The sequence below is a fragment of the Aegilops tauschii genome, chromosome 4 (assembly GCF_002575655.3).
Source record: "Aegilops tauschii subsp. strangulata cultivar AL8/78 chromosome 4, Aet v6.0, whole genome shotgun sequence".
Classification (NCBI taxonomy): domain Eukaryota; kingdom Viridiplantae; phylum Streptophyta; class Magnoliopsida; order Poales; family Poaceae; genus Aegilops; species Aegilops tauschii.
The window spans coordinates 519,077,033-519,098,762 of NC_053038.3; the positions used below are offsets into that span (position 1 = coordinate 519,077,033).

The following is a 21,730-nucleotide window of genomic DNA, read 5'->3' on the forward strand; positions in this document are numbered from 1 at the left end:
TGTCTTTTGGCATATATAGACAGAAGATGGTGAGGGCGCATCATTCAGTAATAATTTATAATATTCAGAAAATCAGTCCAGCTACAATCATAGAATGCTGCCAACTTGCTTGGTTTCTTCTTCTGGGGATCAACCTCCATTATTCCTTTATTTTTCACACTGGATATATAGGAACTGAAACGATAACAGACACCACAGATGCACCCGGCATTCGTAACCGACAACAACAGACTTCAACCGTCACTCAGCTGCTAGTTCAGCTTCATCCGGTCTAAGAAGCTCTTCCCCTCGAGCTTCGTCGCGAAGAAGATCTTCATGAAGCTCTCGAGGTCCAACGTCTTGTAGGCATCGTCTTCTTGTGCGGTCAGCTCCTTCAGAGGACCTATCATGGCGTCCATGTCTGGGAAGTGGAACGCCGCGACCGACAGCCGCTCTTCCTTGGGGTCGACGACTGCCCGGTGCTCGATGCTCCTGTACCTCCCGTTCGTGAAGACCTGTCCTCGTTGTCAAAGCAAGACAAACAACGGAAATTGGTTCATTTGGTCGATGATATGTCAGATCTGCAAAATCTAGCATACGGCGTCATTGGCAGACAGCAGCATTGAATCGGTGTTCGACTGCGCACACTCACCTCAAGCATATCTCCGATGTTGACGATGAAAGCGCCCGGGACAGGCTTGACGGGAAGCCAGCTGCCGTTCCTCTTGATCTGCAGGCCCTGGACATGGTTCACTTGGAGGACAAGGGTCAGCAGATTAGCATCAGAGTGCGGGGACAAGCCAACGACTCTCTCTGCTTGGGCGCATGGGGGGTAGTAGTTCATTCTGAAAGACTGCATTCCACGGATGCATTTGTCAGCGATCGTTTCTCGTTTCAGTCCCAAGTTCTTCGCCATCGTAGCCAAAAGGGAGTCTGATACATCCTTCACCGCACCAGAATATCTATCCAGCGTCGATCTGAATGAGCCGACCAAAAAGCATCATTCCATTGTGATAACTAAGCTCAAGAACGGCGTGACATGTACAGGCAACGAAGATTATCGTCACAATCTTACATACCTGAAGGTAGCAGGCTGGTCAGGCCAGAACTTGGTCTTCCTCCTCTCGGGTGGCTGTGCGTAGAGGAAGAGCATGTCAGCCCAGTCGAGCTTCTGATCCTCGGAGACGACGAATAGTTGACCGTAGCCTTCGAGCTGCCCTCGCTCCTGAGCGAATCGCTTCTTCGTCTCTGCGGGTAGCTGGAAGAATTGCTGGATGTTGACCTTCATGCTCTCGACCACATCGTCAGGGACACTGTGGTTAACTAACTGCAAACAAACATGAGAGCAATTCTAGCTAGTATCAGGATGATGAGCCATATATAGTACCAGAGGAGGAAGTCAACTGTCTTTGCTAGGTTTGTTGCGTTGAGGGGATTACAGGCATTGCAACAGAGGCCGGTGTGCAACGGAAATTGTGAGCCAACGAGCGAACTGACCTGGAAGAAGCCCCAGTCCTGGCAGGCTCTGTGGAGGCGTGCAGACTCCTCGCCGCCATGGTCCAGCTCCAGCAGCAGCCTTCGGTGGTCGATGATGGGGATCTGAGCCTCGCCGTCGCCGTCACCGGTGACCGCTTCCTCTGCCGCATCTGGCCGGAGATACCTCGGCGGCACATCGTCTCCGCCGGTGGCCTCCACCAAGGCCTGCACACTCGGGACGGGGAGAGATCCCATCTCTTGCCGCTCTTGATAATTGAGATGCTACTGGTTCGTCGGATGCTAGAGTCTTCTGATCTGGCTACCTCATGTCTTTTGGCACATATAGACAGGTACAGATATGGTAGCGAACACGCATCACCCAGTGATATAATATTCAGAAAATTAGTCCAGCTACAACCATGGAAATAGAAAAGTGTAAACTTGCTTGTTTTCTCATTCTTCTATTTTCTGGGGATCAACTTCCATTCTTATTTTATTTTCTGAGAATCATCTGTTTTCACACTAGACAGAAACTGAAATGACACAGCAGCTCATAGCCCACTTTGTACACGACATCAAGCACATATGAACAAATCTATCAAATGTTTGCAGAACACATGCATGGTTCGCGAGCAACTACTGAAGAAACCACAGTATTATTATGTTTGCCAAGTTCAGCTCTCTTGCGCTCTAACAAGACGGCCATCAGGAACTAAATTCCAGAGACATCATGAACTACCTGAATATCTGCCAATGATGCGAGGACCAACAACATAGTTTACCTGCTATGCTGGGTACGTAGCAATCAGCTGCTAGCTACTTCAGCTTCATCCGATCCAAGAAGCTCTTCCCCTCCAGCTTCGTCGCGAAGAAAAGCCTCATGAAGTTCTCGTGGTCCACCGTCTTGTAGGCCTCGTCTTCGTCCGCCGTAAGCTCCTTCAGCGGGCCTATCGTGGCGTCGATGTTCGGGGAGTGGAACGCCGCGGACGACAGCCGTTCCTCCTTGGGGTCGACGACCGCACGGTGCTCGATGCTCCTGTACCTCCCATTTGTGAAGATCTGCAGTCCTCAGCAGAGCAAAACAGGCAAAGAAAATCTGGTTTATTCGGTTGATTAGTCCTACAAATTCTTAGCAATGGCACCAGGAACTTTATCATAATATCTGTTCATCAGCAGATAGCAGCATTCAGTTCACGGTTTACCTCAAAGATATCCCCAATGTTGACGATGAGAGCGCCCTCGACGGGCCTGACGGGGAACCAGCTGCCGTTCCTCTTGATCTGCAGGCCTTGGACATGGTTCACTTGGAGGACGAGGGTCAGGAGATCGGCGTCAGAGTGCGGGGAGAAGCCAATGACTTTGTCTGCTTGGGCGCACGGCGGGTAGTAGTTCATCCTGACAGACTGCACTCCGCCCACGCATCTGTCAGCAATCACCTCTTGTTTCAGTCCCAAGTTCTCTGCCATCGTCGCCAAAAGGGAATCCGCTATCTCCTTCACAGCACCAGAGTATCTATCCAGCGTCGATCTGAATGACATTCAAAGTGCAACACTAAAATTATGAAGGTTAAGAGCGCAATGTTCCATCTAGTAAGGCAAGAGCTTGAAACAACAGGTTTTCAGTTAGCACTTAATGATATTTTTTAAATCAACTTTCTACCTAATTTTTGCCCTCCAAGTAGAGCAAGGAGACAGCAAAAGAGCATCATTTCACTGTAATTAGGTTGAACAGTAACAAGACAAGTACAGGCACATAGCAATCATACCTGAAATTAACAGGCTGGTCAGGCCAGAACTTGGTGTTCCTGCTCTCAGGTGGCTGTGTGTACAGGTAAAGCATATCGGCCCAGTCAAGCTTCTGATCCTCCGAGACGACGAACAGCTGACCGTAGCCTTCCAGCTGCCCTCGCTCCTGCGCGAATAGTTTCTTCGTCTCTGCGGGTAGCTGAAAGAATTGCTGAATGTTGGCCTTCATTCCCTCCACCACATCGTCCGGGACACTGTGGTTAATCAGCTGCAAAGCACCAACCACTTTCTGGTATCAGGAACAGGCAAAATTACAAGAGGAAGTCAACTGAGAATTGTGAGCCAACGGCACTGACCTGGAAGAAGCCCCATTCCTGGCACGCCTGGTGGAGGCGCGCAGACTCCTCACCGCGGCGATCCAGCTCCAGCAGCAGCCTCCGGTAGTCGATGATGGGGATCTGGGCCTCACCCTCGCCGTTGACGATGCCGGTGACCGCCTCCGCAGGCCGGAGATACCTCGGTGGCACATCGGCTTCGCCGGTGGCCGCCACCATGGCCTGCACGCTCGGGACGGGGAGAGATTCCATGTCCTGTTGTTGCTCCTGAGATGCTACTAGTTCCTCTGATAGCTCAGTCTTCCCTTCTGTCTACCTCATGCCTTCTGGCATCATCCAGTCCAGTAATATAGTATTCAGAAGTTCAGTCCAGCTACAACAACCATAAAAATACTGCCAACTTGTTTGTCTTCTTCTTTTATTTTCTGGGGATCAACTATCTTCTATCTCATGGGAATCAACTTGACACTGGATGGAAACTGAAACCATAAAGCTGCCTCATGGCCACACAGCACATAACCCACTTTGTAGAAGGCATCAAGCAGCATATAGGAATTAACAGTGGATATATAGGCTAGTAGAAACAACAATCTATCGAATGCGATTAGGTGACATAAATAAAGGTTTGCACAGAACACACCGAAACCACAAAATATGTGCCTCTAACAAGACGCCTAGCTATCGGAAACTAAATTCCGGAGAATGATCGGTTGCAAACCGATACATGTGTCATACTGTCTGAGCATCTGATACAAGAATGATGCGTGGACGCGAATCAACAGTGCCTGCACCAACATGGCTTATTACCTGATATATATGGCTAGCATTCAGCTGCTAGCCAGCTAGTTTAGTTTCAGCTGCTCCAAGAAGCTCTTCCCCTCAAGCTTCGTCCCGTAGAAAAGCTTCATGAAGCTCTCTTGGTCCAACGTCTTGTAGGCATCATCTTCATGTGCCACCATCTCCTTCAGAGGACCTATCGTGGCGTGGATGTTTGGTAAGTGGAACGCCGCGACTGACAGCCGTTCTTCCTTCGGGTCGACGATCGCTCGGTGCTCGATGCTCCTGTACCTCCCGTTCGTGAAGACCTGTCCTCATGAAAGCAAAACAAACAACGAAAATGGATTTATTTAGTTGATGATATGTTAGTTCTGTCCCCTAAAAAAAAGATATGTTAGTTCTGCAAGCTACTGTGTCATACTCATACAGCATCTAGTCATCAGCAGACAGCAGCATCGAATCGGTGTTCGGCTGCGCGCGCTCACCTCAAACATATCTCCGATGTTGACGATGAAAGCACCCGAGACGGGCTTGACAGGAAGCCAGCTGCCATTCCTCTTGATCTGTAGGCCCTGGACATGATTCACTTGGAGGACAAGGGTTAGGAGACCAGCATCAGAATGCGGGGATAAGCCGACAACTTTCTCTGCTTGGGCACATGGGGGGTAGTAGTTCATTCTGACAGACTGTAATCCACGGTTGCATTTGTCAGCGATCACTTCTCTTTCCAGTCCCAAGTTCTTCGCCATCATGGCCAAAAGGGAGTCTGATACATCCTTCACAGCACCAGAATATCTATCCAGCGTCGATCTGAATGAGACTCAAAGTGCAACAACAAATCACGGGTAAGAACTGCACTAGAATGTTCCATCTAGTAGAGTAAGACTTGGAACCACAGTTTGCACTAGATACCTAATTTGCACTTCCAATTAGGAAATATTATACTCCCTCCCCGTCCGGAATTACTTGTCACTCAAACGGATGTATCTACCACTAAAATACGTCTAAGATACATCCATTTGAGCGACAAGTAATTTCGGACGGAGGAAGTAGGAAACAACAGAAAGGCGTCCGAGAGACTGAGACAAGTTCAGAAAACTTAAAAAAAAAACTAAATACTTATTTTCCACCCAATTTGACCTCCCAGGTAGGGCAAAACAAATAAGGAAACAAAAAAAAGAGTATCATGTCATCATTGTAATCAGGCTGAACGGTAGTGTGGCAGCGAAGAATCACAATCGCAATCATACCTGAAGTTGGCAGGCTGGTCTGGCCAGAGCTTGGTGTTCCTGCTCTCATGTGGCTGCGTGTGGAGGTAAAGTATGTCAGCCCAATCGAGCTTCTGAACCTCCGAGAAGACGAATAGTTGACCGTAGCCTTCCAGCTGCCCTCGCTCCTGAGCAAACTGTTTCTTCGTCTCCATGGGTAACTGAAAGAACTGCTGGATGCTGGCCTTCATTCCCTCTACCACATCGTCTGGGACGCTGTGGTTAATCAGCTGCAAGAACCAGTTACTTTCTAGTATCAGGATAAGGCAATTATAAGAGCAACTCAAGTCCTGGCAGGCCCTGTGAAGGCGTGCAGAGATGAAGCAATGGAAATTTTGAGCCAAGGAACTGACCTGGAAGAAGCCCCAGTCCAGGCAGGCCCTGTGAAGGCGTGCAGACTCCTCGCCACAGCGGTCCAGCTCCAGCTCCAGCAGCAGCCTCTGGTAGTCGATGACGGGGATCTGGGCCTCGCCGTCGCCAGCGACCGCCTCTGCGGGCCGGAGATACCTTGGCGACACGTCGGCTCCGCCGGTGGCCGCCACCATGGCCTGCACACTCGGGACAGGGAGAGATGCCATCTCCTGTTCCTTCAGGATAGTTCAAGTCTTCTGTCTACCTCACATCTTTTGACACATCTAGATGCTGGTACCGAGGCATCCAGTACTTTCACATTCAGAAATCCAGTCCACATATAATCACAGAATACTACTCCCTCCGTAAACTAATATAAGAGTGTTTAGATCACTGCTTTAGTGATCTAAACACTCTTATATTAGTTTACAGAGGGAGTACAAACCAGCTTGTCTTTTCTTTCCTGGGAAGTAACATAACACTGGATACAAAATTGAATCAATTGCACGATGATGCTCATAACCCACTTTGTGCAGGACATCAAAAACAGAGGAATTAACAATGGATAGGCAAGAACCAACCTATAAAATGTGATTAGAGAATAAGGGTTTATAAATTAAGTACATGGTCACGAGCAAGTACTGAAACCACAATTATATGTTTCACAAGTTCAGCTCCCTTGTGCTCTAACAAGACGGCTAGCTGTCGGAAACTAAATTCCAGAGCATGATCCTAAAGGGCACGGGTCCACGGTAGCCTCCGCAGGAAGGAGATGCGAATTCATTCACTCCCTCCACCGGTTGCCGCAGGAGGGGTTGCAGCACACGAAGAACAGAGTCATCCCCTCCTCCCCTCTTGCTGTAGCCTGCACATTATCATAAAGACAGCAACAAGTTAATAATTGCTGTATTCAGACATCTTCAGTCAAATTCTTTCTAAGAAGGACATTTTTCTACAGTCAAATTCTTTCTACAAAGGACATTTTGTAACTATTAAGAACATTCAAGCTTCACAGGTGGATGTTGATCTACCATAAAAACAGGGGGGAAATAATAACCGACCGCCAACTTCATTATGCAAGAGATATTAAGTTGCAGTCATTCTAAAGAGTAGAGGATGAAAGTTATCCTTGCTGTTGCATAAACATATCAGTTTAAGGCACAAACCAGAGGGATAATGTAGTTTGGACTGACAAGCCTCGACATAAGGTCAAAATGGGCAACATTTGGTACACAACAGCAACAAAAACAAGGCATGGGTTTTGAAAGAAAAAAATTGTGCAGTGCCATGTGATGAATCATGCATGATATTTGAAGCCATATATATATAGATGTAGATAAGAGGCAAATCAGCAAACAGGTTGGTGGCATGGACCTGGAAGAAGACTGCCTCGCCGTGGCCGCAGGCGGCGCAGCGGACGTCCTTGGTGCGGGGAAGGGTGGGGTCGGAAGCGACGTCCTGCAGGACCTGCGTGCGCTCCCCGGCCTCGTGATGCACGATGTTGCGGTAGACGCAGTTGTCGCCTGCCACCTCCTGGACCAAGCAAGCAATCAAGCAGGCATGAATTGGTGAAACATTCTTCTTCTATTTACCAAGTTTTTCGCAGGTTGGTGAAACATAGTTGGTGAGAAATGCTTGCTCTGTTTCCCAGTCTTGGCAGATTAGAAACGGAGGACCTATATTTAGAGCATTATTGCAGTAGAGGTTATGAAGTTGAGAGGAGATGCACACATTACTCGACTGGCTACCAATTCTGACGGCAAAGGAAAACGTGGACAGAACAAGTGCTGCACGGGCAGGCTTATGAGTCGGTGGAAATTGGGGGACCGATCGGATCGCCCGGCCGGGGTGTGGTCGATCGATCGAGCCGCGATTTGGCTTGGTGAGATGGCCGCGATTTGGGGGCCGGACGGACGAAAACCCTAGCTAGGATTTGGGGGCCGAGAAGAGAGAAATCGTGGCATGGCATGGCATTGCGGAAGGGGGCGGCGGCCCGGCGAGAGAGGGGAGGGTACCTGGTGCTCGCAGTTGCGGCAGGCGAAGAGGAGGACCTTCCGCTCCTTCTCCTCCTTGGGGTACAGGATGTTGTTGCTGCGAGTCGCCGCCGCCACCAATTCCGTCAGTTTTTAACCAAAATCGATCGGTCGATCAACTCCGATCCGGCCGTCGTTAGGGAGAAGGGGAAGCGGGAGGAGGAAGAAGGGAGGGGAGGCGCGTAGGTAGGTGCGTACCACTCGCGGCAGAACTTCATGGCGCTCATGGCGGCGGCGGCGGGGTTGGATTTCCTCCTGCTGGCAAGTCGACGGGCAGATGACAGTCCTTTTCTTCTCTTGTGGGTTTCGTCGGGTCGGGGTTTATGTACGGACGGGACTCGAGTCGGTCTCACCGTCTCAGGTCGTTTCCGTTTGCTTATTACGGTTTTGCCCCTTTGCCCTATTGTTCATTAGGAGTAATCCCTTAGTCCCATAATATAAGATGGTTTTTTTTTTGAAATTATATAAGATGGTTTTTTGACACTAGTCCATAACACTATTTTGAGACGGAGGGAGTAGTATTTTTCTATGCCTCCTTTGTTTTCTCTTTTTTTTTTGAAATAACCACGTATATTTCACTAGACAAACGTATTACAATATGTCTTGCACAGGGGCGGAGCTAGGATTTCGACATGAGGGGGGCGAAACACTATTTGACTTAAAAGATTTTATATCACCGTATGTTAAGTCTCAATGTTAGCGTCGAAAATAAAGCATAAAATTATGGTTCGTAACTACAAAAAAATGATAATTCTCAACAAATTGTTGCAACTTGAAGTTCAAGCAATTGGTTCAAAAAAGTATTTACCCCATCAGTTGTTGCTGTCTTTCACTTCATCTTTAACTACTATAAAAAACGACACATAATTACCAAAATAATTTACTATCTTATATGAAGCATTAATTAAGTAGATTAAGTTCGTAATTTATAAAAAATCCTATTACTATCGTTCCAAAATAATTTGAGTTTTAGGTTTATCCTAGGTCAAACTTCTTCAAATTTGTGGAAAAATATACTAATGTCTGGAACACCAAATTAGTTTTGTTAGAACCTTTTAAAGAATATTCATGCTATGTACTTTTTTTATAGATCTTATCATTTTTTTCTTAAATTACTCGACAAATGTAAAACTATAATTATTTTGGAACGGTGGGATTTATTCCCTCCGTTCCTAGTATAAGACGTTGCGGGAGCAAAGGGAGTAGCATGTAGTGTACCTGCATCTATTCTGTTCACCGACATCTACCCGTATTTGATCCGCATCTAGCCCTCCCTGTTGCTCGATAGCAGGCCGTAGATCAATGGACGGAGCTGTTGTCGTGGCGAGTAGCGGCCAGCGGCAATGCCGCAATGGCGAACGCCCTAGCCCCTAGCAGGACACGCTGATGACAAGCGGCGGCGACCGTGGCGGCGGCGAACGCCCTAGCAGATATGCAGCACACACACCTACATCCGCACATATCAATCGATCGATCTGAGTGGATTAACACTGGCGCATGGCAAAATAATAGCCAGCCACAACCACCGTACATGGGTTATTGGGTTATATGGGCTACTCTACTTCGGTGATGTTTCAGTTAATTGCTAACATATGGGCTGGGCTAATTATGCAATTAGTTTCGGCCATTAGGCATGTATACAATACACACTACGTACACAAATTGTTGAGGGGGGCGAGCGATTGGCAGGGGTCTGACCCCTGCTCGCCCCTCCCTGTCTCCGCCCCTGGTCTTGCAATACCACATCAAAGACTTCGCACGAATATTCACTTCGGCAGAATCTTGTGCCAGGCCAAGACGTCGCCCGCCATCGTCCTCCTCCGCCGCTGAAGCGTCGCTAAAAGAAAGAGGGGAACTGCCTTCGTACCAAGATCTAGAGGAGCACCTCTGCGTACAAGGATGCTTTTCGAGCCGATGAACCGGACCGCCGCAAGTGACGAGGCCGAGACCTTGTGGCACGTCGGTCGTGGTTCTTCCCCGTGTCTGATGGATCCTAGCGCCGTCAGCTTTGTTTGACGAGATCGAAGAAGAGGAACGCTGGCCGCTGCATTCTGTCATCCATGCGCCCCCATTGCAAGACACCAAACACAACCGCAACCTCCGCCCAAGAGAGTGTTGAGCGCTGACCATCAGCCACAAACCTTACCGGATCTGAAGACCGGCAAGAAGGCCGAGCCACCTGCTTTGCCGCCCATTAGAGCGTCGCCGAGATGGAGGAAGAGCCGAAGCAAATTATTTCGACGCGGCGCCATTCGCATCATTTGATGCAGCACCTTTGAAAGCAAACTATGCCTATCCTATACCTGTACCGGACATAAACTACCAAGGTCCCCGCCCGCTCCCGCCGCTGGAGCGGCATACGGAAACGGACGAGAACCCAGCGTTGCCAGCGGTGTTGAGGAAAGCAAGAGAATCGCCTCCTGTATCACCTCTCTGGAGCGGTTCCAGGAGCGAACGGGACGGGCGGGCAAGTTTTCTCTATTGTTCTTAAGAACGAAAAGAGGATGAAATTTGTTTTCGTCGGAAAATTAGATCTTAACCCACATTTTACTTTTCCATTTGATAATTCACCTTTACATAGGCGTTGCTACTTCAAAAGTCGAATGCTTAGCTCTTTTTCGCCACGTTGTGTGACCGTTTTGCCCCTTTGTCTTCTTCTCCAGTTATTTACAGTATTAGAGCATCTCTAGAAGACTCCTTATATCGCCACGACCCGCAGAATAACCGTCAATTTACGGTTTTGGACAAAAAAAGTGACCCGAACAGAAACTTCATGGCGCTCATGGCGGCGGCGGCGGGGTTGGATTTCCTCCTCCTGCTGGCAAGTCGATGGGCAGATGACAGCCCTTTTCTTCTCTTGTGGGTTTCGTCGGGTCGGGGTTTATGTACGGACAGGACGGGACGGGACGGGAGTCGGCCTCACCGTCTCAGGTCGTTTCTGTTTGTTTATTATTCCGGTTTTGCCCCTTTGCCCTCTTGTTCATTAGTATTTTTTCTCTGCCTCCTTTGTTTTCTCTTTTTTATTTGAAATAACCACGTATATTTTGCTAGACAAACGTACTACAAAGAGTGCATATTATATATGTCATGCAATACCGCATCAAAGACTTCACACGAATATTCACTTCGGCAGAATCTTGTGCCAGGCCAAGACGTCCCCCCGCCATCGTCCTCCGCCGCCGCTGAGGCGACGCTGAAAGAAAGAGGGGAACTACCTTCATACCAAGATCTAGAGGAGCACCTTAATTTGCGTACAAAGATGCTTTTCGAGCCGATGAACCGGACCGCTGCAAGCGACGAGGCCGAGACCTTGTGGCACGTCGGACGTGGTTCATCCCCATGTTCGATAGATCCCGGCGCCGTCAGCTTTGTTCGACGAGATCGAAGAAGAGGAACGCTGGCCGCTGCATTCCATCATCCATGCGCCCCCATTGCAAGACACCAAACACAACCGCAACCTCCCGCCCAAGAGAGTGTTGAGCGCTGACCATCAGCCACAAAACCTTACCAGATATGAAGACCGGCAAGAAGACCGAGCCACCTGCTACCCGTCGCCGCCCATTAGAGCGTCGCCGAGATGGAGGAAGAGCCGAAGCAAATTATTTCGACGCGGCGCCATTCGCATCATTTGATGCAGCACCTTTGAAAGCAAACTATGCCTATCCTATACCTGTACCGGACATAAACTACCAAGGTCCCCGCCCGCTCCCGCCGCTGGAGCGGCATACGGAAACGGACGAGAACCCAGCGTTGCCAGCGGTGTTGAGGAAAGCAAGAGAATCGCCTCCTGTATCACCTCTCTGGAGCGGTTCCAGGAGCGAACGGGACGGGCGGGCAAGTTTTCTCTATTGTTCTTAAGAACGAAAAGAGGAGGAAATTTGTTTTCGTCGGAAAATTAGATCTTAACCCACATTTTACTTTTCCATTTGATAATTCACCTTTACATAGGCGTTGCTACTTCAAAAGTCGAATGCTTAGCTCTTTTTCGCCACGTTGTGTGACCGTTTTGCCCCTTTGTCTTCTTCTCCAGTTATTTACAGTATTAGAGCATCTCTAGAAGACTCCTTATATCGCCACGACCCGCAGAATAACCGTCAATTTACGGTTTTGGACAAAAAAAGTGACCCGAACAGAAACCTTAAAAGCGTCCAACCCATAAAAAAATTGATGGGCACGGTAAATTCCCCCCTCCGAACTGCGAAAAAACAGCCCCCCCCCCCCCCCCCCGCCGCCCCGTCGGTGGCCTGTATCCCGCGAAAGCAGTTGTCGGGAGGGACATTTCAGCGCGCGCACTCCCGACATACCCTCCCGTCGCCTGCGATTCCGGCCATTTCCGCCAGTGGAATCGCACCTCCCGCCCCGGATCCGCCAAGTCGAGCCGCTTCGAAGTCGCCACCGCCCGCCCCGGATTCGCCAAGCCGCCGCCGGTCTCCGCCGCCCCGGTGAGCCCCTTTTCTTCCCCTCTAGCTCGACCGTAGTTGACATACCGTCGATGCGAGCTCGGATGCGGCTTTTGTAGATGGATTTATTAATCCCTTGCGAGCAATTTTTGCTCGAGGATTCGTCCTCGTCCGATGACTCGGACGTGGAATTGATGCTCGAGCGCGATCAGCAGCAGATGGTGGTGGCGGTCCTAGCTGTGAAGGAGGTCGAGGATCGAAACCGCAAGAGACGGCGAGGTTCGACTGTCGGCCGTCTTTGCATCCCCCACAACCGCCATTTCAGGAACATGATGTTGATGCAAGACTACTTCGCGGACAATCCTACCTATCCGCCACACCTCTTCCGGAGAAGGTATCGAATGTGCTAATCACTCTTTGTAAAAATTGTGCAAGCTTGCGAGGCCAATTGTTGGTTTTTTACTCAAAGGAGAAACGTCGTGGGCTTGTTGGGTTTTAGCGCCTATCAAAAAACCTCCGCAGCTATGCGGGTGATTGCATATGGTATTCCGGCTGACTATGCCGACGAGTATCTTCGCATTGTCGAAGATACTACAATTGAGTCCGTGCGTAGGTTTGCCAAAGTGATCATCCGCATCTTTGGTCATGTCTATCTTCGTGCACCCAACGAGGAAGACACAAAAAAGTTAATGGCAGTAAATGAGAAGCAAGGTTGGCCCGGCATGCTAGGAAGCGTTGATTGCATGCATTGGACTTGGAAAAACTGCCCGAAGGCATGGCATGGGCAGTATTGTGGCAAGTCTCGTAATGCAACAATTGTGCTAGAGGCCGTAGCATCCGAGGATTTATGGATTTGGCATTGTTTTTTTTTTGGTATGGCGGGTACTCTCAATGATATCAATGTGTTGCAATTGTCTCATTTGTTTGCTAGATTTGCTAGTGGTGATGCTCCTGCTTGCACTTCATGGTGAATGGGCATGAGTACACAAAGGGGTACTATCTTGCAGATGGTATTTACCCCTCTTAGTGTACATTTGTGAAGAGCATCAAAAAGCCCGAAACAAGGAAGCATATTGAATTTGCAAAGGTACAAGAGGCTGCCCGAAAAGATATTGAAAGAGTCTTCGGAGTTTTGCAATCTAGATTTGTCATTGTTCGTGGTCTTGCTCGTTTTTGGGACAAGAAAACCCTGAGCAACATCATGACATGTTGTGATTCTTCACAACATGATATCGAAGATGAGAGGGACTTAAACTTGGAGTTCTTCTACAACAATGTCGGTAGCCGTGTAAAGCCAACTAGAGACCCTGACCGCATACAAGCATCCCTTCAGTCATACTGACAGATTGAAGATGCAAACACCCACCATCAGCTTCAGGAGGATCACATTCGGAACAAGTGTTGTATTGAGTTGATTAGCTTTATTCGGTGATTTGAATAATTATTGTAATTTGGATTCAAAATATTCACATTTTATGCTATTTGAATTCATATTACTTTCATATGTGAGATATGTGTTAAATTCAGAAATAACCATGCGTTTATAGCGGAACTGTAAAACAGAATTTTCACATAATATTACGTTTTACAGTTCTGCTATGCAGGGTCTGTTCGGCCGCAGCCCGCGCGAGTCCGCAAAACGTAAACGCGCGATAAGGGTCGGCGATGTAAGGGTCTGCTAGAGATGCTCTTATCTCTCTTTATTTCTTCAATCTTGCCCCACACAGACCCAGCACGAACGAGGCAGAAACTAACCCGGTGGATCCCAAATGAAGAATACACCGTGTTACTACTCCCTCCGCTTCTTTTTACTACCCATATTAGGTTTTCCTAAATCAAACATTATAGAAGAAAACACCAGCATTTGCAATTCCAAATCAGTATCATTAGTTCCATCATGGAATATATTTTCATGCTGCATTTATTCGGCATTGTAGATGTTAAAAAAATTCAATATAAATTTGGTCAAACTTTATAAAGTTTGATTTAAGACAAACCTAACATGCGAAGTAAAAAGAAACAGAGAGAGTACTATCAAACAACATGCAAAGCAGTTTCGCCTGTCGGCACAAGGGAGAAGAACAACAAATTGTCCATTAATATTAGACATCAAATATAACAGTCCCAGCACAGCACATCACAGCCGCTGGAAACAACATTTTTTGTGAGTCAGGCAGGCATGGAAATCCATCCTAGTACAAGATTAATTAGCTGAGACTACAAGTCTTCCATCATACATTTCATAAACACATGGTGGCTGTGCAGCTCCCCTCCCTACCAGCTGCCATCATCATCATCATCCTTGCATATCCATCTCACTGAAACCTCTCTCCCCAGCCACCATATGCATACATTGTTGGTTCATATATCGGAGGAGTCACTAGACTCCCCATAAATATAGACAGACGATCGCCGCCGCGCCACATATACAACAGAGGGCGAAACAGGCCTCTAGGGCAGAGACGTTTCGCCGGTAGAGCGCTGAGGACGCGGCCACTTCTCTTCCCCTCCACCTACAACAGCAAGATGAGGAGGGGTGTTTCAGAAGCAGCCGTCTCCTCCTACACTACCGTCTTCAGGACACGCACCCAGCTTGTTCTTCATGCGGTTCCACTTCTTCCGCAGGTCGTCCGGGCAGCGCGTGGGGTGGATCGACTCCCTGCAGTACTCGTGTATGCGCACCCACGAGATGGACCTCTTCTCCTTCGCGGCCTCCCCATTCGGGGCAAACTTCGCCACTGCCTCCTGAAACCGGTGGAAAAATGGTGTGTGAGTACGCGCACAGTTTACATGCACATTACCTACTAACTAGGGAACTGAATGAAAAATGCTGACCCAGCTCAATTACGAGATGGTTCAGAGTTAGCAATGAAATTTCATGGTAGCTTCCCTGAGCCATCCATCATATCGATCAGTGTGTATTGCAATGAAATCACGAGCGGGATGCTTACCCTCAGAGCCACCTCCTCTGCCTCGGTCCAGAAGATCATCTTGCGCCTCGCGGTTGTCGATGTGAAAGGCGTTTTACTTGGCGCCAGGGGACTCCTCATAGCTGGTGTGTGGGGACTGTAGCTGCAACACAGATTTTGAGATTATGAAAACAGAGCATGCATCATCACATTAGATGGAAACAAGGGTATTTTCACAACAAACGGGGCGTCTGCATTTAGAAATACTGCTATTGTAAAAGAAATTTTAATGTGTGCTTCCCTTTTCCATGTGTGGATTATTTTGGTACGTGCACTGTCAGATGTGAAACTGCACAGCAGAGGGTACACTGCCGTGCAGATTACTTTATGTGCCTACGCAAAACTGCTTAACAGTAACAACATGTCCATACCTATGCCACAGGCCACAGCGGCCAGCGTCATATGCAGATAGGTACAGAGTAGAGTACACTCTAATTTCACCGTCCTAAATATAAATCCATTTGAACTAACCATGAGTGTGAAAACTAGTGCAAATCCAAAATTATCCATCAATGAAGAGACTGATTTTCCCTCGTACCAGTATATTGCATAGTTACCCCTCACTCTAGAGATTTCTATTCTTCTCAGGTTTATACCATCTCGAAGCTAAATGCATCATGCTATCATGATACTGAACTAACAAGCTTAAATAATTCAGTTAATCAAGAGAAACTGTGACTTGGTAGGTTCCAGCCTATAAACATCCATGGCACAGCATTATTTAATTGCAAGTATAACTCAGGGGGTTCTCTGTAATCTGAATCTAAATTAACCACAGGTCACAGGCATCCTTAATAAGTAATAACAATTCAAAGAGTGCAACTGGAAAAAGAAGTACTTAGCACTTACTAATGCTCGGGTGGGTATGGATAATATCTTTTCCTTGCTGGTGAATGCACGAACTGATCCTGGTACCTCAATGTTTTCCAAGTACTATTTGGTGCCACTGTCCCCATTTCTTGAAAGCTTACTTTGCGGCGGCTTATGTTTCGCGAAGATATAGCTCCTAGTCTATCAGAAAAATTGCAATTGGGAGAATTCATAAGACAATTCTCTTTGCCAACCCCAATGTTGCGATTTGCAACAGAACTGAATCTATCCCGAGCTGAATATGGCACTTCACGAGACAAATTGCTATTGCTGTCTCCATGGGATTTTGCATTTTCAGAACTCGAAAAAGTGGTTGTCTTTGTGGTGACTACCTTCTCAGGACAAGCATCACTTGTACCATTTTCTTTCAGATGACTAGGCTCTCCATCCTTGCGACAGAGCTCAGCTGCTTCAGACTGACCTTGCTTTTTAGCTGTGTGAAAGCCATTCATCAGCTCACTGTGTTCCTTAGAAAATTGCTTCCAGCCGCTGCAGAAAACAGATAAATTTTTCCTAGCTTCAGAATATGTTTTCTTAGCCTTTTCCAGTGCTTTAGCAGCTTTTCGGCAATAGCAAACAGGGCAATCAAAATGGCCAGAGTCATCGAATGTCACTGATGAACCAAAACACCTAGCATGGGCGGCTAAGAAGCAACTGGAACATTTCAGCAGCTGCCCATCTTTACCGCATTTCACACATGAGTCCAGTTCCGTCAAGCTTTCTGAACTTTCCGAGGGAGTGCTGCCGCAACGAGACTCTAGCCCACCATAGATTGTATCCATTATCTTTCTGTCATCAGGTGGCTCTTGATCAACTTTGTCAGCACAACTGACTGATTGCTGAATATCTCCACCATTCTGAACATCCAAACCTTGAGCTGTGCAATTGCCTGCAAACTCATTTATTTAGTGATGATGGAACAAAAATATAAGTATGTGATTTATCACAAAATACAAAGTATTTAATTTACCTATCACAGACTTGATGGGTGTCTCAAAGCCAGTCACTGGTGACTTCTGGTTCTGCCATTTGCTAGTCTGTGCATCAACGAGCTCTGAATGCGCCTCCTTCAGCTCAACCTCCTCAAGATTCCTCATGCTGTTAGGAGATGGTTCTAACGGGCCTAAAAAAGGTATGTCACATTCTGTCAGCACGTTTCGTGAAGATATGTTTTCTTAAAGAAGCTTTCATTCTTTGTTGAAAATATATGTACTCCCTCCGTCCCAAAATAAGTGTCTCAACCTAGTACAACTTTGCACTAAAGTTAGTACAAAGTTGAGACACTTATTTTGGGACGGAGGGAGTATGTTACTAAGAAGATATTCAACTAAATCGGAAAATATGTTACAGTTTGTTTGTAGAAGTTAGTTTTGAAAGCATGTAGTCCAAGTTTCCCTAAGCTCAAGAAGTCAGTATATCTGCCATGAAAAATATAGTATAATATCTTTCTATACATTTTGTTCTAACTCATGTAAGGAGAGTATTAAAGAGAGAAATATTGTCAAAAAGTGATGAAAGAAAAGATGACAAAAACCCAGGAAAATCGGAAAGACAGAATATATGTATCACGATGAGTAGTTGCGAACTATCTGACACTCATTGAGATGGAATATTTGATCTCTGGTTTGGTTTTGAATTTGGTGGTGAAGTGGTGAACTGAACTTTTCTATAAAATTACTAACAACACTATATAATTAGTAATTTAACAGCGCATTTCCCTTTTCATCATAAATCATTAACCATTTCATGGATTCTTAGTTTCTGCACCAAAAACAGCACAAAAAGTTTAAAAGTAAGTCGAATTGACGCTCTTATAATTATTGCAGTTATCTAAACTGGAGTTGTCTTTTGGAAATATGATGGTACTAAAATCTTATATGAAACTTTTTTTTGCAGGAAAATGTGTGTGTGCCACTGTGCTAGTTTTACTTAGTGATGGAACAAAAAATATGAGCAGTTGATCTACCGCAAAACATAACATACTTACCATTCTGGGAACTAAAAGGCGTCTCAAAGCCCAGTGGTGACATTTGGTTCTGGTATCTGTCAACAGCAGCACGCCAAACCTCCTCCCATGCATGTTTCTGACCCTCCACTGTACGTTATCACAAACATTAAAAAGGGTAGAAAAGGTAAACACAGAGCACATCAGCGAATCTACATCGACATGTATTTGCACATACCAGGTTGTCCAAAGGCCAGAACCATGGCAGCCTTTGATGGTGGTTTTCCCTGTCTAAAAAGAAAAGAAAATTACATTGCAGAAACTCAAATAACTGTTGAGACTTAGAAGTAATAACTCACTTAAGATCTGCAGTTATTAATATATGTGCATACAACTGCGCATGCTGTTCATCGGTGAATGCTTCATGCGCCAAAGCTTCACAGGTGTTCTTAAGCGAACTTCCAGGTGTCCTCACACCCTAACAATTATGATAAATCATGTTAATATATTCCAACTAACCAAAAGGATTGACATGTATAAAAAATTAATTTCTGAAAGAAAAAACTCTTCAGAAGGGAAGCAACCGGACCATGTAGGAGGGAAGTGATGCATGAGCAAACACACCTGCATGGCATGCACAGAGAGATGGAAAGAGGGGGAAGGGGATTACCTCGGTATCTGGAACAGCTTGAGATCCGGCATAAGGTTTCCATTCAGGAGTCTGAATCTCGTCTGATGAATCTGTCAGTGCTCGTTCTGCAAACAAAAGGCTCTATATTATATCAGCTTGACTAATTTCGAGCAAGTTAGGCGGCCAAGATTCAATTTCACAATCTAGCCAATGCAAGGCAGGAATCCAACCTCAGGTAAATCATCAATAGCCCAAATTTTGGAAGGCTATAAAAAATCCTATTTTACACCCAAAGTATATATGAATTTGAAAGAAAAAAGAGGGGCGGCAAAGGTGACTTGGGCACGTGAGCAAGCACAGCAAAATCACAAACTTGCTGCACAAGCTATCGATTGAGGGGCTCAAACAGAAATGAAAAAGCAGAAGCCAGGCGGCTGGCGTCTCCATACCTAGAGGAGGGTTGCGCATGGGGCGTAGGGCGGACTTTGCTGGTGGTTTTCCCTGGCTACAAAGAAGATAAAATTAAATTGGAGAAACTCACATAACTTTTGAGATTTCCAAGTAGTAATAGCTCACCTAAGATCTGGATTGACCAGTATCTGTGCATCCAACTGTGCATGCAGTTCATAGGCGAATGCTTTATGCGTCAAAGCTTCACGGGTGCTCTTAACCCAACTTACAGGTGTCCTCACATGCTAACAATTATGATAAACATGTCAATATATTACAACTAACCACAACAATTATGACAGACCATGTCAGTATTAAAAATAAATTCTAAAAAATAAAAACAGTTCTTCGGTAGGGAGGGAGCCAGACCATGTGGGAGGGAAGTGAAACATGAGTAAACACAGCTGAATGCACACGATCTGTGCATGCATACAGAGATGGGAAGGGGGGCGGGGGGTTTACCACAGTTTCTGGAAGAGCTTGAGATCTGGCATAAGGTTTGCACTCAGGGGTCTGAACCTCCTCTGGTGAATTTGGCAGTGCTCCCTCTGCAAACAAAAAGTTCTCTGTATTACATCGACTTCACTGATTTCGAGCAAGGTAAGTGACCAAGATTCGATTTCGCTGCCTAGCCAATGCAAGGCAGGAATCCAATCTCAAGTAAGTACTAACATCAGTAGCCCAAATTTTGGCAGGCTATAAAAAACCCTATTTGCATCCAAAGAAAGTGGGGGGAAGGTTCGGACAGAAATTAAAAACCAGAGGACGAGTGACTGGCATCTCTGTACCTAGAGGAGGAGAGTCGCGTGCAGGGCGTATGGCGGCCTTTGCTGTTGGTTTTCCCTGGCTACAAAGAAGATAAAATTAAATTGGAAAAACTCACATAACTGTTGAGACTTGCAAGTAATAATAACTCACCAAAGATCTGCATTGACTAGTATCTGTGCATCCAACTGCTCATGCTGTTCATCAGTGAATGCTTCTTGCCCCAAAGCTTCATGGGTGCTCTTAACCGAACTTACAGGTGTCCTCACGCCCTAAAAAGTATAATAAACCATGTCAATATATTCCAACTATAACCAAAACAATTATGATAAACCTGCCAGTATGGAAAAATAAAAACAGCTCTTGGGTAGGGAGGGAAGACCCATGAGCAGAACAAAGACATACTTCCTCCGTCCCAAAATATAAGAACGTTTTTTACACTATACTAGTGTCAAAACGTTCTTATATTTTGGGACAGAGGGAGTACACAGTTGAACGCACATGATCTGTTCACGCATACAGAGAGAGAGAGAGAGAGATGAGAGAGGGGAGGGGTTTACCTCGGTTTCTGGACCAGCTTGAGATCCGGCAAGAGATTTCCACTCAGGCGCCTGAATTTCCCCCTCCGACGAGTTCGGCAGCGCCCCCTCTTCCTCTGCAGACAAAAGGCTCTCTGAATTATCTCCACCACTCGACTGATTTCATTTCAAGAAAGGCAGGTGGCCAAAATACAATTCCGCTCTCTAGCTAACGCAGGTAAGGAATCCGGCCTCAGGCAAGCAGCACAGACAGCAGGCCAAGATTTGGCAGGTAAAAAAACAAGAAAAGGCCAATCTTGCGCCCGGAACAGCACGGAGGGATTTGAAAAAGAAGAAAAGGGGGGAAGAGAGCGTCTTGCGCAGCGGGCGGCCGCGACTCGGCCGAGGAGCTCGAGCCCCAGAGGAAACGGAAGAAGGGCGGCGCCGGCCGTACCTCGAGGAGGGGGAGGGGGGTCGCGGAACGGCGTAAACCCTAGCTCGCGCGGGGTTACGGGGACGCGGCGCGCGGGATCCGGCCGAGCGGGGCCGGCGCGCGGCGTCGCGGCGGTGGCCGGCGTCGATTCTCCCGGGTCGACGGCGGCGGTGGCCATCGGATGAGGTGGGGAGTGGAGCGGGGGGAGAGAGTGGGGTTTGAAATTGGGTGACGGGACGAACACGAACGCGAGGGCTGACCTTTTTTTCGCTTGCGGAAATAGATTAGAGAAGACGGCAGTGGGAGAGGAAAGGGATAGAAGGGCCTGGGCTGGGCTGTACATGGTCCTGGGCCGCATCTGTTCGAGCAGCGCCGGCGGATATCATTCGGCCCGATAGCTGAAACCACCTTCCGCTCGAAACCACTACTCCTTCAGATCACTTCCGCTTTTGTCTAAAAAAAAATCACTTCCGCTTACCACTTGTGGTAATCTGTGAGTTTTTTCTTTGTTTCGTAATTTCGTTTATTTAAAAAGTTTTGTCTTTTAAACCATACGTCCAAATCTCGAACCGTTTTCACCGTTGGATTCCTCGCATCGAGATATTTAAAACTAAATCCCATGTGTTATAGGTTTTGACGAACTTTTTTTTCACGACAAAAGCTGTACAAAAAACCGAATGAAAAAACCAAACCGGGAGCAGGTTTTTTCCCGCCGGATGTTGCATTTTCGCAGTGAGGGAAGGTTGGCTTGACAGGCTTCGTTCTGGATGTTGTAATATCTTCTC

General features: G+C 47.0%; 5 protein-coding genes across 6 annotated transcripts; all 5 read right to left on the minus strand.

The window, feature by feature from the left end:
- Positions 1–43: 43 nt before the first annotated feature.
- On the minus strand, positions 44–2,383 carry LOC120963163 (2-oxoglutarate-dependent dioxygenase 11). Its single transcript, XM_040387698.3, has 4 exons — positions 1,477–2,383; positions 1,059–1,306; positions 632–956; positions 44–494 (listed from the first exon to the last, which is right to left on the minus strand). The coding sequence occupies exons 1-4, from the start codon at positions 1,708–1,710 to the stop codon at positions 252–254; spliced, it is 1,050 nt and encodes a 349-aa protein (XP_040243632.1). The 5' UTR covers positions 1,711–2,383; the 3' UTR covers positions 44–251.
- On the minus strand, positions 2,096–3,922 carry LOC109771759 (2-oxoglutarate-dependent dioxygenase 11). Its single transcript, XM_020330457.4, has 4 exons — positions 3,557–3,922; positions 3,221–3,468; positions 2,658–2,982; positions 2,096–2,514 (listed from the first exon to the last, which is right to left on the minus strand). The coding sequence occupies exons 1-4, from the start codon at positions 3,785–3,787 to the stop codon at positions 2,272–2,274; spliced, it is 1,047 nt and encodes a 348-aa protein (XP_020186046.2). The 5' UTR covers positions 3,788–3,922; the 3' UTR covers positions 2,096–2,271.
- A 209-nt stretch (positions 3,923–4,131) lies between these two features.
- LOC120963164 (2-oxoglutarate-dependent dioxygenase 11) lies at positions 4,132–6,228 on the minus strand. Of its 2 annotated transcripts, none has more exons than XM_040387700.3 (4): positions 5,934–6,228; positions 5,563–5,810; positions 4,798–5,107; positions 4,132–4,620 (listed from the first exon to the last, which is right to left on the minus strand). In XM_040387700.3, the coding sequence occupies exons 1-4, from the start codon at positions 6,156–6,158 to the stop codon at positions 4,378–4,380; spliced, it is 1,026 nt and encodes a 341-aa protein (XP_040243634.1). In that variant the 5' UTR covers positions 6,159–6,228; the 3' UTR covers positions 4,132–4,377. The 2 variants fall into 2 exon arrangements, with proteins under 2 accessions (XP_040243634.1, XP_040243633.1); XM_040387699.3 differs by having other exon boundaries at positions 4,798–5,122.
- Positions 6,229–6,486: 258 nt separating this feature from the next.
- On the minus strand, positions 6,487–8,291 carry LOC109771773 (DNA-directed RNA polymerases II, IV and V subunit 9A). The gene is made up of 4 exons (XM_020330471.4): positions 8,163–8,291; positions 7,947–8,022; positions 7,306–7,464; positions 6,487–6,796 (listed from the first exon to the last, which is right to left on the minus strand). Exons 1-4 carry the CDS (start codon positions 8,189–8,191, stop codon positions 6,716–6,718), a joined length of 345 nt encoding a protein of 114 aa, XP_020186060.1. The 5' UTR covers positions 8,192–8,291; the 3' UTR covers positions 6,487–6,715.
- Positions 8,292–14,444: 6,153 nt separating this feature from the next.
- LOC109771760 (uncharacterized) lies at positions 14,445–21,228 on the minus strand. The gene is made up of 15 exons (XM_020330458.4): positions 20,967–21,228; positions 20,555–20,649; positions 20,148–20,266; positions 20,018–20,076; positions 19,692–19,777; positions 19,356–19,474; positions 19,229–19,284; positions 18,819–18,904; positions 18,508–18,626; positions 18,387–18,439; positions 18,191–18,298; positions 17,174–17,326; positions 16,183–17,092; positions 15,316–15,436; positions 14,445–15,109 (listed from the first exon to the last, which is right to left on the minus strand). The coding sequence occupies exons 1-15, from the start codon at positions 21,121–21,123 to the stop codon at positions 14,906–14,908; spliced, it is 2,445 nt and encodes an 814-aa protein (XP_020186047.1). The 5' UTR covers positions 21,124–21,228; the 3' UTR covers positions 14,445–14,905.
- Positions 21,229–21,730: the final 502 nt, after the last annotated feature.